Raw genomic sequence first — 16,602 nt, 5'->3', positions numbered from 1 at the left:
CCTCCCAGGCGTCCTCCCCTTAAAAACAAACACACAACAGACACACACACATGCACACGAGTTCAGGACGAGGTATCGATGCTGTTCCCAACGCGGGCCGCGTGGGTGTTGCGCCGCGTAAAGACCCAGGAGCCCTTTCCAAAGCAGCGCGCTTTGCCATTAACAGCACAAAATTACGCGTAACAAACGTATACGGGGGTGGGGGGGCGGTGATCAAATCAGACTTACTAAGCGATTGTGGTGGACGGATTGCATCTAGCACCCTGCCGGCTTTAGCCTGGATCCACCTCGCCCAAGAGGGATGGTGTCACCTGGTTGGAAGCCGAGGAATGGCTGGGGAACCACCAAAGGATGAAGTCTGGAGAGTGGAGGTAGGACGGTGTGTAGTCAGAAAGAGAAGACTGGGAAGAGGAGGTGTGGGAAGTTGGAAGAGAAAAGTCCAGAAGCAGAGTCAGGAGAGTGGAATGAGGGAGGCCAAGAGGCAGAGATGAGTCAGACTGCTGAAGAAGCAGGGGTGTCTCCCTGCCGCCGTCACTGTTCCCAGAACCAGAAGAGGTATGGAATGGGAGGAGCAAAGACAAACATACAGGCTCACTCTCAAAGCCCTGGAGAGGAGGAGACACAGGTGGCTGTAGGGAGGTGAGGATCTTTACTCTTGGCAACTTTCATGGTAAGACACACTGGAAATGAGCTGCTGTGCTCATTAGGCCTGACAGCCAAGTCTGTGACTAGTGTTTTTGCTAATAAAGAGTTAACACCAACTTTGAACTGTGTAATTTACTGTCTGGGTAGCTCTGTGACAGATGGGAAGGGTTCATCCTTGTGTCCAGATGCTCCATAAGGCAAGGCAAGGCAGGACCAGGAAGACATAGGGCACCTTTGGTGGTCCCAAACACTCCATCCTCCCTTCTGCGTTTGGGCCTGAAAGACCAAGGGAGAGGGTTTGTGTGTGTAGGGTAGGATGGAAGCAAGGGTAATTGGTGATAGTGTACAGCAGCATTGCTGATCGTGGGGCATGGGGGTTAAGGCTTCCCAATTTTGTGGTGCTTGAATGGACTTAACTCTGGCGGGTTTTTGGTATTTGAACCAAAACTTTAGTACAGTAGAGCATATTTGAAATTATTGTATTGTCAGGCAATATGAGTAACCAGATGCTTTATGAATAAATTACCAAGTAATCCTATAGTCTACTAATTTAGTAATTTAATATATTCATCCTATATTATTTGTTTGTGAGGGAGAGACCTCTTGTGACACTCAAGCAACCGTCAGACCCCATCTGAACTATACATTTAAAGCAGTATCATACCACTTTAAACAGCCTGGGAGTTGTTAAGGGTGTTGTTGTAGAATTATTATGAGCACTCTCAACAAGAAAGCAGCAGGTAAAAGATTCATCAGTCAGTGATGCATTTGAAGAAACTGGATATAATCCCTGAAGGTGTTTGTGGCTAAAACTCTTCCCAAGGACTCTAGATTTCGACATGATGGAAAAAGATGCTCCATTTTCCGTTATATCTTGTTTTCCCACTGTACTGTTTATTCCCTCATACAGTGGTACCTTGGTTTACAACCATAATCCATTCCAGAGGTCTGTTCGTAAACCAAAACAGGTCGTAACCCAAGGTGCACTTTTGCCAATGGGGCCTCCCCCCAAAACCCCGGTCGTAATTAAAAATAAATTGTTCGTAAACCAACAAAAAATGTTCGTAATTAAAAAAAACACAGGTTGTAATCCAAAAAAAGTTCGCAAACTGGAACGCGCACTTCCGGGTTTGAATTGGTCGTAATCCAAAATGCATCTTCTTCCTGAGCTAGTCCCAGAATTACATTAAAATGTTTGTGCTCATTCTTAGCAAGTGCCAGGTATTTTGTTCCAGTACATAAATCTTAGTATAACAGTATACAATGACTTCTTTATTACTAGACCTTTATTACTAGACCTGCTGACTAATGGGTAGAGAGAACCAACCAAACTGGTTTAACAAAGCAAACTGAGTATATTATGACAGATGAAAGGGTGTCAGAAGACTTGGAAAACTCTAATTACTTGCCAAAGATCTTTCTGCAGCCTGAATCTGATTGCCTGGCTCCATCTCAGTTGGGTTTGAAGCCTGGTTTTGGAACACACATTTTATTGGTCAGCTTTGCTGTGAGAAAGATAGGGAGTGTAATCCTGATGATGCTCTTGGACCTTTTGATACCAGCCATAGTATCCTTCTGGATAGGATGTCCAAGCTGGGTGTTGGAGGTACTGTTTTGCAGTGGCTCCTTTCTTACGTAGAGGCCACTTCCAAAAAGGAGTGGTGGTGATTACACTTTCGTCACACAGGGTTTCATCTCCATGCTATTTAACATCTACATGAAATCACTGGGAGAGGAGGTGTCACTAATATGCAGGTGACATTCAGCACTTTCATCAAATACAGGAGAGGAAGTGGATCAGTGCCTGTATGCAGTAATTGACAGAATGAGGGCTAATAAGCCATGCCTCCCTTTTATAGATATTTAGACCTTACATCCAAGTAATAAAACAGGCTTTTTTGCCAACCTATTAAATCATTCTTTTGGGTGACTTTGTGAAATTTAAACCATTGCAGGGAACAGGCTAAAATTACACTTCAGTGCATATAATGTGTGGCAGAAGTGTATGTGTGGTATTCAACTAAATTTTACTCAGAGTAGACCAAATGAAATAAACAAGCCATGTTCAGTAATTGGGGTCTACTCTGAGTAAATCTTAGTTGAGCAGCACCCTTTTGCCTTCTGGCAACTGGTTCTTTGCTGAAATCAGCTGTATTTCTTCTGGATATATCCAATAATTCTTAGTTATAGAAAAGGCTTTTGTTTTCTTTTGGGTTCCTAAAAGGAAGTGATTCAATTATTTAGAATCCACAAAAATAATCAGGAACAAAGGAGTTGCACCATCAACAACATACAAATAAAGTGGTCAGTGCTCTTTATTGAGGTACGTTACACAGCAACTAAAGCCTTTTCAGGCAATGAGCTGAATCTGTACTTAAAGCTTCGATCATGGTTCTTAATGTTGGAAAGTATTCTGATACCAGTGGAAGACTCTTGTAAGAAGGCGAAATGCTGGAAAAGGAAAATGCAAATATTAATAGAAATATAGTCCATGACTTAAGTTTGAAATAAACCTGATATTTTGCATTTTTGCTTAAGAGCTCTAAAAATGCTAATTTAATTCAGCTGGAAATTTATTGCTCAAGTTTTTGGGCAAGTGACTACCTATGCATTTTGTCTTCAGAATGGTCTAGCATTAAAATACCAAGATTCACAATAGTATGGTTCATTATTTCAGACATTCAACAACATATATTGTATAAGAACTGTTAAGTAGATTGCAATGATAACTATAAATGAAGGAAGCTAATTATCACCATGGTTCTAATTCAGAAAACCACAAAGAAATGTATTAGGTTACTTTCCCCTTCTGCTAGAGAGTAAAATGCCACACATGCAGACCTCTATGGTGTGCCAAATTCAAATAGTTAGTTTCTCGTTTGAGTCTATTGCTTCATGTAACTTCAGCACTGCTTAAATTATAATAGGAACCAGGCCTTTTAGATGTGGTGGTTTAAGTTTAACAAGAACTACATTGTTATCACAAGCAGCAGGCATAGATATATGGGCAGAGGGTGAAATGCAATAGCTGCCATAAGATTGAATTTGTGAAAGCACTCTTCTGTTAACTCAACTTTTCAATGTAACAAAGACTGCCTTTCTGAGGAAAGCTAGGACTTTTTTTTTTTTTTAGGACATGCAAAACCTTGAGCCAACATTAACAATTTTACCTTTTCAAATTCAGCCAATCTTTTGCCACTTTACTGAAGGCCTCTGATCCAGCTGCTGTCATAGCTTCAAAATCAATCAGCTGGAACACACATTAAATATAAACAACTAAATGCAAAAATAAGTGCACTGTCAGAACATACTCTCACATTTAGCACCATCAAAAAGGTATTTGTAATGGAAGCTGGAAGACAAGCAGAGCTGAACTGTATGCTTTGGATTTGTTTGCTTTAAATATGCTATTTTAGCAGTTGTGGTACAACAATGAAAGGCTGAAGTTGCTAATATGATTTCAGGGTGGGGGGAGATTTAAAATTTTAAGAAAACCACCACACAAGAGACTAGATGAGTGTGGTATAAATAATATGATGTTGTTGTTGTTGTTGTTGTTATTGATGATTCCTGTTGCAAGACACAAAGTCCCAGACTATTTTGAAGCAAAAAAATGTGAAAAATGTCATTTGATCATAAAGAGAAGTTACTATTAATCGCATAAAAACTTTCATCTCATTTACAACATACTCCATCACTTCTAACACCTGCCAAGAACAATAACAGGAACATTACCTAATGATAGTTAAATCTAGGAAATAGATTTACTAGGAAGCAAGTTCCACTGGGTGATCTATCCAACATTGCACGAGAGAAAGTTCAATAATGCAGTGGAATTTCTTTTCCTATTCCCCACCCCACTGCCAAATGCAGATTTCCAGTTAGTTCTAGATGGTACCCTAACCCTCCAGAGCAGGTCAGGGTTAAAGGGTAGGGTGGAGAACTTCTGCAAATGGTGTCCATTCCATTTGCAGTTAGGCAACACTGGACATCACCCTCTGAGATTAGGATTGCTGCTTTATTTAATTATTTTGCTACACCAACAGTTTCCAGTCCGTAGGGCTACTTCTCACTTTGAAACAAGAATACTCTCTCACGCTTCTTTTTCAAAATAACATGTCTTTATCTTTTGAAAGGTTGCAGATATTCACAAGCTGCTTCCTGAACATCTGCATTACTTCCCTCATACCCTGCCTCACATTACACGTTAAATAACCTTTTGGACACAGGTGTGAGCTGCAGAGAAAAACTTGGCTGTCACAAGCTGCTCTTTTCTAAATTTCAGCGCATTTTATTCAGAGTGTACCTTTCCTTTTGGAATTTTTCCTGATACTTCTTTTCCACTTGCCATTAGGGCTCCCATGACTATTGAATAAGCCACCACACTGAGAAACAAACAAAAACAGAAGAAATAAAATACACACAAAGCATTTTATGGAAACACAAGAACATATTTTACTGCTTTTAAAGGTTAAGAGACTCTCCATTTTCATAAATATTTAAAATCAATGCAATGTACTTGTGACCCGGCTGTATTAATTTCAATATTGCTATATCATGCTTAACGGTGCAATCCTGTATAGAAGTGAGATGCATTGAGTGCAACAGGACTTACTTCCAAGTGTATTTTAAAAAAAACAACTGCAGAGCATCAGACAAGTTTTAAATGTCAAATACAAAATGAGAAATATACTGTTATATACTACAAAATGGAGAAATTGTTCTATCATTAAAGGTGCACACAAGAATAATATGACTGACAACATTTATGCAAAAGTGTTTAGGACTTGGGACAGGTAAAAGAAGAACTGGTAAGGTAAGATCTCGTATCACTGTGCACAATGTAATATTTGCGGATAGTTATTACATATGAAGAAAGATACTAACCTGGACCCTCTGGACAGAGGCATTAAGTTATAGAAATAATATACAAGAGACAGGATTAGACTGCACACAGCATCCGACTCCTAAGAAAAATAAAACCATGTATTTAACATGAAAAATAAAAATAGCAATAGAAAACAGCGTGCACTAGGCAAATTAAATTCAATGGATGGAATACATGGAAATACAGTGCTTTCATTATGCAGTATTTTATTATCTGTATAATTCTTTATTAAGTTGGTAGTTGTAGCATGACAAGAAGCAGCATTCAAGCAGGAAAAGGTGTATATAGGACAGTGAGCCATATACAGTGGTGCCTCGACTTATGAATTTAATCCATTCCGAAGGCACCTTCGTAGGTCGAAAAATTCGTAAGTCGAAAAGCGCCATTGGAAACGCAATTTCCCATAGGAATGGATTGGAAACGGAAAAATTCATAAGTTGAAGCAACCCCATCTAAAAATTCATAAGTCGAGAAAACCCTATCTAAAACTGCCGTGGTTTCCATTCGGATGTCGAGAAATTCGTAAGCATGCGGCCATTTGCCCCATTCGTAAGTTGAAAAATTCAGTTGTCGAGTCGTTCGTAAGTCGAGGTACCACTGTAGACATGTTTTCATTTGCTAAGGCTTTCTAAGATTTGTAGCTAATGTGGTTGTCTCCCAAGCCATGCTAAAAAAAAATTATCTGCCATGTTAATTTTGGGGGGTGTCAGATTGTGAGTCACCTTGAATAGTAATGGAACAGAAAGGATAGATCAGAGATTTAAAAAATGGGTTGGATCCAGAGCTCCTGTGAGCAGAATTCCTGCTAGAAGAAGGTAGGGTGGGGATCAGATTTTAACCAATAGCTGCTCTTGGGAGGTGGGTGGTGGCATTTGGGGGGAATGAGAGAAAAGAGCCTCCCCTCTTTCCTTCTGAGGGAGCTTCTGTTGTATCTCAGTGTGTTCCACAAATGGAAAAAGGCAGTTCACAGAAAGAACACTCTGGCTCCAGCCCAACAAAAATAAATTTTAAAATGTTTAAACAATACTATGCATTTAACCATAAATAGGAGTAATCTCTTAAATATTTTATAGTGATGGCATGCGTTTTAACTAATACTTTGTGTTGGACTGGTGCCTGGAAGCAGTAATGGGCTGGATGAGGGCCAATAAACTGAGACTGAATCCTGACAAGACACAGGTCCTATGGGTAGGTTGGTTCTCAGGTCTGAGAATTGGCTGGACATACAGCTTTAGATGCATAGTCTGGGGTTGTGCTTGACCCAGTGCTGTCACTTGAGGCTCAGGTGACTTCAGTGGTGTGCTTGGACTAACATATATAAATAATTTTATTTGCATGCCGTCTTTCCAGAGTTAAAACCATGCTAAATGTGGCTTACAACATGAAAAAACACATAATGATGAACATAACAAAAGTAGTCATAAACAAAAAATAAAATAAAAAGTAAACAACCAAATTGAAACAATTTCCACATAAACAACATCTACAATAAAGATACAAAAAAAAATAGCAACAATAACAGCAACAACCCCCCACCCACCCACCCATTGTGCCCAGTTTGGCCCTAAGAATGTTGGTCCAAAAAACACTGACACGTGGAACCTTAAAATTTGCTTTTACAGAAAGAATATGGCAATCCCTTTCAAATGACACCTTTCCTCCTCATGCACTGCTCTCTAGAGCAGCTAATGAGTCTTTTGATGAACGGGCCAAAAGGGTCACTTTATCTGATTCACCAGCACAGCTGTTACCAGATCAGAATAGCTTGGCCATGATGGTCACTGGTTTGATAACTTCCTGGTTATAACCTGCTCTTACATGATGTTGCCCTTGAAGGGATACAAAAGCTATAATTGGAGTAGAATGTGGCTGACAGAATGTGAACTGGCACAGTTTGTTGAAACATTTTGAAAAGCTGCCTATATGCTTCTGAGACAAAATTCAAGGTGCTGATGTTGACCTGCCAAGCCTATAATGGTGATGATGATGACAATTTGCATACCACCCTTCAACCAATGATCACAGGGTGGTTCACAAATGCCTTGGGATGCAAATATCTGAAGAAACATCTCTCTGTGTATCAGCCTGCCTGTGCTCTTAGACCTTTTGGGCTCACGATACTAAAAACTAATTACATAATGGAAGATCTTACCCCAGATTCTGCAGATGAAACAAGTAGTTTTCCTTTGGTGGTTAAGTCTTTATAAAGAGCATCTATTTCTGCATGATACAGTTGTGTTCTTTCTTCTGTTGTCTGCGTTTCAACTGAAAATAGTATGTTCCCAATCCTGAAAATATATGTCTGCATCAGAGACGTGTTTTAAAATAAACACACATTCAACAGCACATACATAAACAAACACATACAAATGCATACAGATTATATACGATTGCTCTAAAGTTGCTCTAAAATGTATTTCAATAATTTCAAGTAAATTGCTCTAAAATGTATTTCAATAGTTTCCAGTTGAATATAGAAATGAATGCAATGTTATTTTGGCTTCAGAGACCAAACATCAAAACTGAAAAGGCAACATAAAGAGACAAAGCAGATTTTTTGTTAATTAGTTGGTAATATTTTAAATCTTTTTTTAAACACACACTTGCACAAATATGGAGAGATGATTAGGAATGGGCAGAAGCAGGACCTGGTGGAACATACCCTTTAGCTACCACATTGCCCATATAAAAATTTAGTGAGTATCCCTGAAAAGGAAAAATACAGAATATTGCTTTGATTCCCCCCCCCACTTTTTTCACAGAAGAAGAGTTGTTATACTAGTATATAAATTGGGGGGCATAAGCAGCAAGAACAATGGCGGGTAACATGTGCCATCCAAATTGCATACCTGAGAAACTTCCAATATGGATAAGGATAAAACTATAATAAGTGCATACAACTTACAAGCTGTTAGTGAAGTCATATTTTGTCTAAGTGTTAGGACATGTTTGCATGGATTATATGGGTGTAAATATATTAATTTAATACCACATTAAAGCACATAAAATGCAGCTTTGCTGACAAAGTTTACGACAGAAGGAAAACCAAGCATATTTGAAATCTGCCTAACCTTTGACTGCGATACCACTGTCTTCAATGTATTTTTTTAAAACATAATTAAAATAAAGCCTAGGAAGCTTTTGCCTGTAGTTTACATGATATAAAATAGAAACTTAGCTTACTTATCTCCTGTTATGGTGATAGTGAATCCATCATACTCTTTTCCTGGATCTTTGAGGCTTGGGACTTTGGTGTTGACCGTGAATCCATCTCTTGTTTTACTGTGGAGCTGCTTTCAAACACATATCAAAGAGTGGATTTTGTTTGTTTGTTCCTTATTATAATTAAGACAATTTCAGCTTTCCTTTATACTACATACCGTAACTAGCATGGCTATAATAAAAAAAATGGCAAGGTTTCTTTCCCATTAAAGTTTACATCTAACATGCATTTTTATCTCTCACTGCTAAAAGAATTTCACCTATCGCACTCAGGGGGGCTCTTAAAAGTAAGAAAGGTTTGCTATTTGTGGACTATGGCCTCCCTAAACATATGCAAATATGTTAGAGCTCTTTTTAGGCATACCACACAACAAAGATGTGCTAAAAACATAGAAGAGATAATAGTTTCCCCTAGTTGTTGATACTTGGGCTATTTTATATTTTCCTGGTTACAGGTAGGTAGCCGTGTTGGTCTGGATCGAAGTAAAATAAAAAAATTCCTTCAGTAGCACCTTAAAGACCAACTAAGTTTTTATTTTGGTATGAGCTTTCGTGTGCATGCACACTTCTTCAGATACCTGAAGAAGTATCTGAAGAAGTGTGCATGCACACGAAAGCTCATACCAAAATAAAAACTTAGTTGGTCTTTAAGGTGCTACTGAAGGAATTTTTTTATTATATTTTCCTGTTCAAATATCAGGTGCATGTTGGCATTCTTCTTCTGACATGGAAGTCAGGACCTGCACAGGAAAACCATTTTGTCAACAGTCTTTAGAGAATTATTGAATTCAGCTAACTGCTTTAAACTAATAGAAAACAGCACTCTCAAGGTTATACATTCTATCTCAGAGGGGATTATTTTTAGCTAAAATGGTTGCTAAATTGTGAATTTCTTCCAGTTTGACCCTATGAATAAGTAACACATGACCCACTGTGACAAAATGAAGTGTTGGCCTCCTGCTCAAAGTTATTCACCTCTTTCATTTCATGCTATTTGTATCTTTTCATTTATGCAGTATTTGTTAAGTCTGCGTTGTAATGAGTACTTAAAAAGCAGTAAGATCCATTGAGCTTATTTTCTTTACTATGGACAATTTTGCAATTAAAAACCCCATCATCATTCCAAGAGACACTAATAAACACCCACACCCACAATTTGTTACAAGACACTGTAATACACAGAGAACTAGCTTGGAGTATAGTGTGCTTTCCCTTGCAAAATGACCTTCCTCAGCAAACCCTCATGGCGTACTAGAAAAATAAGAATATCCAAGTATAAATTGGTAGCTTTAAGTCCATTTCCACTTTCACATGAAATTTGAAGGATCATCACTAACTATTGCTATTTGCATGATCTTAGTTCTAATATTACCAAAAATACAGTTGTTTTGCTGGATGGGAGAGGGATTTGGGGGTGTGGGGTGGGGAGAAAGACTACCTTCATTATTGGGAGAAGGTCTTCTACTTTTTGCACTTGCTCCAGAGCTTCTCGAACATCTACTAGTTCTTTGTGGTTATTAGCACTAAATGGTTAGACAAAAGGGTTTAAATAGAATTTCAATTAAATATTTTGTTCTAGTTTCTATATTGATGTGAAAATATTCTAACAACATAGCACAATAGCTTTTTAGCATACCTAAGTTATATTACTGAGAAAATAACCTATACAATATAACCTATTCATATATGAAGTTAAACCTGGTTGGCATCCGTTTGTCTTGGGAGAGAATGGAAGAGTATGCTGTGAGCGTAGAGATACAGGAGAGGCATGTTTCATTGCAGCTGGGGCAGATGAAGGTGTCTGGTTGTGCTGATGCAGATGCACCATGGGATTTCTTCTCTTTGCGCTCTTCCCAATGGTCTCATTCCTCCACCAATCATCGTTATGGATACTGACCTATCTGTCTGTCTCCAGGCACTGCTGTCATCTGCAAGGGATTCCCACATGGCAGGGTTGATGTCGCCTGTCTTCATGTCACTTTTGTAGACGTTGGCAGAGTTGGTCTGCCAATGGGCCTAGTGCCTGAAGCACCTCTTGGAGATCCTGCCATCTTCCATTCTGTGGACATGACCAAGTCAGCGTAGACGCTGCTGAGACAGGAGTGCTAAACATGCTCGGAACGTGGGTTTAGGAAAGCACATCTTTGTTTGAAAATCTGTCCTGCTATGTGATATACAAAATCTTCCTGATGCAGTGGATATGGAAGGCATTGATGCATCACTCCTGATGGTTGTAAGTTGCCCACAACATACTTCCATAAAGCAGCATGCTCAACACGCAAGCCTGGTAGACCTTCATCTTGGTATTTGCAACGTCCTAACCCAGGATGTTGGTCTTTGCCTGGTAAGGCCAAACTCCCTGCAGGCTTGGGCAAAATGGTTGATGAGTCTCAGTAGAACTCCCTGAGAGTGCATTGTCAAGGCTGTGTCATCTGCAAGCAACGTCTCTCGGATAAGGACCCACTGCACTTTTCTTGGTGCAGGGACATGCCAGGTTGAACAGAGCCCCATTGCTTCTTGAATGGATGAACACACCGCCTTCAGTCAAGCTGGATGCATATGAGAGCAACAGGGAGAAGAATATGCCAAAGAGAGTTGGGCGAGAACACAGCCCTGTTTCACACCACTCTTTATAGTTTAATGATATAATGAGCCCATGTCCCCTTCTCTGATGTGACTGCAAGGAGATTGAAAGCATTTGCTTCTATTTTCAACTAATCATGGTTGTTTTTTATTCTCTCATGCTTCTTTTTTGGTTTGGGAGTTTTTTAGCTTCACCCTCTCCTCTCTGTTCTTAACTCTGTTGCCCGTTGGTTTATTCTGTACTGTATCTCAATTTGCCCATCTTTTTCCTGTGTTATTGAAATTCATTTCCTTATCAGAAATTTATTCGTTACTATGCTTTTACCTTTTGGCCCCTCCTTATCTGTCACCCTTTTTCTTTCTCTCCCACTGCATTATTATCTTTGCTAAGCCAATGCTTTCTTTGAAAAATCCCAAGTCATTTCTATTTCACATTTCTATCCTCACTCTCTTGCTGTCTCTTTTCTCTGAACCTCACTGACACCGGAAATCTGCACCCTTCTGTCTTTTCAATTGTTTATGCAATGTTTTAAACCATTTCCTAAATTTTTGGTTTCTAATCTCTTCTTTCCCTCCCCATGGTCTCATCTTGTTTAGATTGTAAGCCTGCAGGCAGGATGTTTTAAATATTACTGTGCAGCACCTAATTCTTGAACACTATATAAAAATTTACCATATTAATGCAGGAAAAGGAAGAATTTATTTACCTATGATAAACAAGGATCCTGTCTTTGATAAAATGAAGCATCTTTTCAAAATATTCCAGATATCTTATGTTAATAACTTGTCCCCTGCAGAGAAGAACATTTTAAAAACAGGACATTAAACAAATAGCAACCATTTACATACCATTTGTGAAAGTACATACCATATATGATTTCTATGTGGTAAAACACTGGAGTTCAAACTTTGTTCAAGGGACTCTACCTGCCAGAGAACTTTTGTGCATTGCAAAGCATTATGGACATGTTATGTATTCTCTTTAAAAATATCAAACTAACAAGTATCATTGTTAGCATTTAGAAGAAAAAGGATGTAACTATATAAAAGGAATTTGAGTTTTATTTTGTTTCTGTACTATGGTTGTCTTTACAGGCTTAAGGAAACTGGGAGCAATAGTTATTAGGTCCTACATCTATAAAAATTATTTATAATATTGAAGTCTTAAACTTGAGCCCTTTGAACTTATTGAGCTACTCAACATTATGCATGCATTGGAAAGCTGTAATCATTTTAGGTATGGGAATATTTCACCTAATACAACTTTTTAGCCCTGCTCAGGATATGGTTACAGACTGCCCATAATTCATCGATATTTTTCCCCAAACCAGAGCCATTAAAAGGAAATGAATGTAAGCTCATGCATTGATCATTCATTTCAAGATTTATGCCCACTGGATTATATTTGCTTATATCTATTTAAACTCTCCAGCTAAATTTTCATTCTGAGTAATGCTTGCAAACACGATTTTTTGTTTTCCATCTAGAATGTTGTTTGCGTAATTGTAATTGTCCAAACATTCATGAACAGTAAAAAGGTATGTCTAGAGTGCAGCTAGCCACACAAACACATACACCAAAGGCAAAACTACATACCATTATTGCACTTGTTGAAGTCCCTTCTCGTTTCCAAGTCTACAAAACAAGATTTCATAGAGCAAGCTTTATAGCCGCAAATACCAAGAGACAAAGCTACTTGTCAATCACAGGGGTTAATTAGGCTACTCGTCTTTAATTTCACTTACCTGAGCCAATTGTGCTTAATTAGTTTAATTAAACCTGCTATGACTAAACAAGAACTGCATAATAATAGCGATGAAAAGAAGCCTGGAAAAAAGTGGCATCTTAAGGCAGATTCACCAATGCAGTACTGTATATGAAAAAGCAAGGATCATATTAGCAGAAGATTTTTTTTTCTAAAAGGAGCAGAGAAATCATAGTTCCAAATGATTTATTCAAACTTTCCACTTCTAGCACAACCCACTGCTGCCTGTCAAACACTTTGTATGCTGACGACAAGACATTTCACACTACAAAATAAGCTATGATGGATCTAGTAAGAATGCAGTGAGTCTATAGGTAGGCCTTGTAGTTATGTAGTCAGCAGATTTTAGAACTTGACTTCAGATTTTCAGAAAAGTTTGATATGAATCTAGTTAAGGAATATAAATGAAGTCAAGGAAATAAAAATCGGAAAGACCCAAACTGAGTGTAAAATATCCAGCTTGTACTGTGAAAGGTTGATGCTATTGGTAAAGATTGGACAAAGAAATAGAAGTAATTGGTCAAAGCAAGAATGCAACAAGTTCTTACTAGGAAACTTACAAACTTTGGCAGCTTAAATATATGCTCCTTAGTCTAAACCCCTGTGATTGACAATATTTTTGTTGTGTTCTCTGCCTTTTCTTCTTTGTGGCTGCTCTAATACGAGGTATCTTGTTTTGTAGTATAGGAGAAGAGGGAACATACAACAATTGCTAAGCTATGCTTTGAAGAGAAGTGGGCTTGTGATGGAGCATAATGCAATAATGAATCAGTTGTGCTGGATATATTACCTTTCAGAAATGGCTGTCAAGATTTTAAGAGCAGTTGTGAGTTTCTGTGTAGGAAAAATAACTAATAGAAGGCAGTACTGAAAGATATGGGAATTATTTGTTTGACTCCAAAACAGTGCAAGTGTACAATTCCAGCTCCTCAGGAAAAGGAAAATCTAAAGGGGACTATAAAACATGCAATACATTACATACTCATTTTAAGAAAAAAACGTCAGAATACAAGTTCAGCAATCCCAACACCGAGAACTCCTCTGTGCAAAATGTGCGATTCTGGCACAATTTCTGATGCAAACAAGATTTCACTAAAGCATCATACCTGATTAGATTGATGTGATTATTAAAGCCTCTGCTAAGACTTCGAGGTGGCATTTGGTCTAACCATAGTACAGGCTGGTCTGGGTCAGCTATCCTGTGAAGAGACACTGCATCAACACTGCTTACAGATTTGGTAGTTTTATTAATTCAGGTTTAATTTTTTCATCTATTTTTAAAGAGCTTTTTATTGCTTTCTTCCACCTACAATAATGTGCTAACCCCAAGAGTTAGAGCAAATTAACTTGGAGATCAGAATCAAACTAATTCCTAAGGGATGTGGGGTGGCGGCGGTGGGAATCTGGGCATCCAATCTGGACTTTGTGGGGCACCTCACCATTACACAGCAACAATAATGACACTCATGGCCAGCAGCACTGCCTTGGAATGCATCCCAAATGCTGACCTGGAAGCCCTCTTACAGTTGTGAAAACAGGCATAGGGGGAGGATTTGGGCCCGACCGCAACACATCTGCATTCATAAGGCCGCTGGCAACACTGCCAAGGAAGAGAATGGAAATGGGAAGAACAGAGAGAATGGAGAATCACTGAGCCTTTACATCTTACAAAACTGGTTAGCTCTTCAGGAAATCAAGTTTAATCTTGGTGATGTTTTGCTATAACCAAAACTTAACTATTGCTATAACCAAATCTGAAATGTTAAGAGGAATGAAATAATGGACTTAACTTTATTTACTTTAGTTTGCAAGGAAAAATACCTTTTGTTTCTTGATCTAAGAAGTTGGATTAAAGATTTAAGTTATACATCGCCCTATATTATACACAATGTGTATACTACTATGAAAGGTAAAGTTAGAATTTGCATAAGGGGTGAAGTAGGGGGAGGAAAGCTTGTGAAGGAGAGAAAAGAAAAACCCAGCATGCCTGGATCAAGCAGTAAGAGAAGGTTCCAACACTATGATTTGCCCTGTGACCTCCAGTCTCCAGAGATGGCCCTTATTAGAAGAATTAAATAGATTTTGTGAAGTAGTCACACAGACAGGGCTATAAATCATGCAATCAACAGCAGAAGTAATGATGTAGGAACCACCAAAATCTATAAATACTTCCTCAGTTCATTCTGCTTCTGCCTTTATAAAGTCAATACTTGCTTAGCCTACAATTTAGTACTCTTGATAATGAGGATAATTCACAAACTAGATTTCTTCCTTTATTACCTTCGCCATTTCACAGCAATGTCAAACATATCTCTCCACTGCATCAGCCTGGTTTTTCCATTAATTCGTACTTTCGAGTTCACCCACGTTCTCTGTACAGCTTGCATTACTTCTAGCACAGCTAGACCCATTGCTGAACAACAAACAAAAGTAGGTTACCTTTGAAGCCCACTCACATTTATACTTGAAATCTAAACATGAGGCAGAAGCTGAAGCATCAAAATAGTGCAATTCTATGCATTCAAGTCCCTTACTATGTTCAGTAAGGCTTACTCTCTAAGTAAGTGGGCATAGAATTGCAGTCTAAGAGATGCAAGTGGATGACTGCATAGGATCTAATATTTAATATCACTGGAGGTTGCTGCCTCATTAAGTATTTACACATTATAGTACATAATGGACTGTAATAATTATTATTAGTTTTCTTTTATGTTTGAATAAGCTGAACTACAATCTGAATAGAGGATGTTTTATTGCAGGACTTAAAATATCCAATGCTAATCATAGCAAGCGCCATTGTACTTTTAATTCCATAGTCCAATAAAGTTTTTCCAGTGTACCTCTATGTACTCTCTTGTTTGGAAGAAATCCAGGGGTCTCATATTGCATTAGGGAACCCAACTGATCAGCAACACATATCATCTCTTGCATTTCGGGTTTATAGTTTTCAAATTTCTGAAGTAACGCATCCCTTAAAATCACAAATAGAGCCAGTATAAAATATCAGGATGATTTCTTACATAGATTCTATATTAGTAGCAGCCAGTGAGACAGACAAGCATTAGAAATATGGTTTAAGATTACCGACCCCTGCCCAGCATAATGGAAGGTTTATTGCAGCTTTCCTTTTTATAACTCTATTTGGGCATAAATAAATAAAAAATTGTCCACTAGCACCTTAGAGATCAACAAAGTTTGTTCTGGATATAACCTTGTGTGTGCATGCACACTTCTTCAGATGCACTGAAACAGACGTCACCAGACGTGAGGGTGGGGTGGGGTTTTTCTCAGAAGGGTAGTAAGAGATGCGTGATTGACCCAATGGGTATGGTAAACCTGTTGACAACTGTTAACGACTGCAATTAGTCCTACAGGAAAACTACTATGCTATTTCTTTTCTGATTGAGTTTTACTTACTTCGCCAAACCTTTATTAGGCATTGCAAATATAGGCCATCATAAAACATCCATATATATATTTAAAATATATATACATACAA

The 16,602-nt window shown here is 38.3% G+C and overlaps 1 protein-coding gene and 1 long non-coding RNA gene across 11 annotated transcripts in view; one reads left to right on the top strand and one right to left on the bottom strand.

Moving 5' to 3' along the window:
* The first annotated feature begins 52 nt into the window (after positions 1-52).
* LOC148686298 (uncharacterized) lies at positions 53-12,023 on the top strand. Its single transcript, XR_015949066.1, has 2 exons — positions 53-639; positions 10,671-12,023. It is a non-coding gene; the product is annotated as an uncharacterized LOC148686298 (long non-coding RNA).
* TTC13 (tetratricopeptide repeat domain 13) overlaps positions 2,943-16,602 on the bottom strand; it is a 31,215-nt gene continuing 17,555 nt past the window's right edge. For 3 of the 10 annotated variants that reach the window (XM_035108483.3, XM_088666418.1, XM_088666424.1), the window contains 11 exons: positions 15,944-16,074; positions 15,384-15,516; positions 14,210-14,302; positions 12,046-12,129; positions 10,194-10,278; positions 8,717-8,826; positions 7,686-7,821; positions 5,533-5,612; positions 4,952-5,030; positions 3,816-3,895; positions 2,943-3,096 (listed from right to left, as the gene is read on the bottom strand). In XM_035108483.3, the coding sequence (XP_034964374.3) occupies positions 2,985-3,096; positions 3,816-3,895; positions 4,952-5,030; positions 5,533-5,612; positions 7,686-7,821; positions 8,717-8,826; positions 10,194-10,278; positions 12,046-12,129; positions 14,210-14,302; positions 15,384-15,516; positions 15,944-16,074 (1,123 nt within the window). In that variant the 3' untranslated portion in view covers positions 2,943-2,984. The remainder of the gene's footprint in view (positions 3,097-3,815; positions 3,896-4,951; positions 5,031-5,532; positions 5,613-7,685; positions 7,822-8,716; positions 8,827-10,193; positions 10,279-12,045; positions 12,130-14,209; positions 14,303-15,383; positions 15,517-15,943; positions 16,075-16,602) is intronic. The other 7 variants (XM_035108484.3, XM_088666419.1, XM_088666420.1 and 4 more) reach the window with 5 other exon arrangements.

Source organism: Zootoca vivipara, chromosome 3 (assembly GCF_965207765.1).
Source record: "Zootoca vivipara chromosome 3, rZooViv2.hap1.1, whole genome shotgun sequence".
Classification (NCBI taxonomy): Eukaryota; Metazoa; Chordata; class Lepidosauria; order Squamata; family Lacertidae; genus Zootoca; species Zootoca vivipara.
The sequence above is the reverse complement of the archived record's forward strand: the minus strand, read 5'-3'. Positions and strand labels throughout refer to the sequence as shown.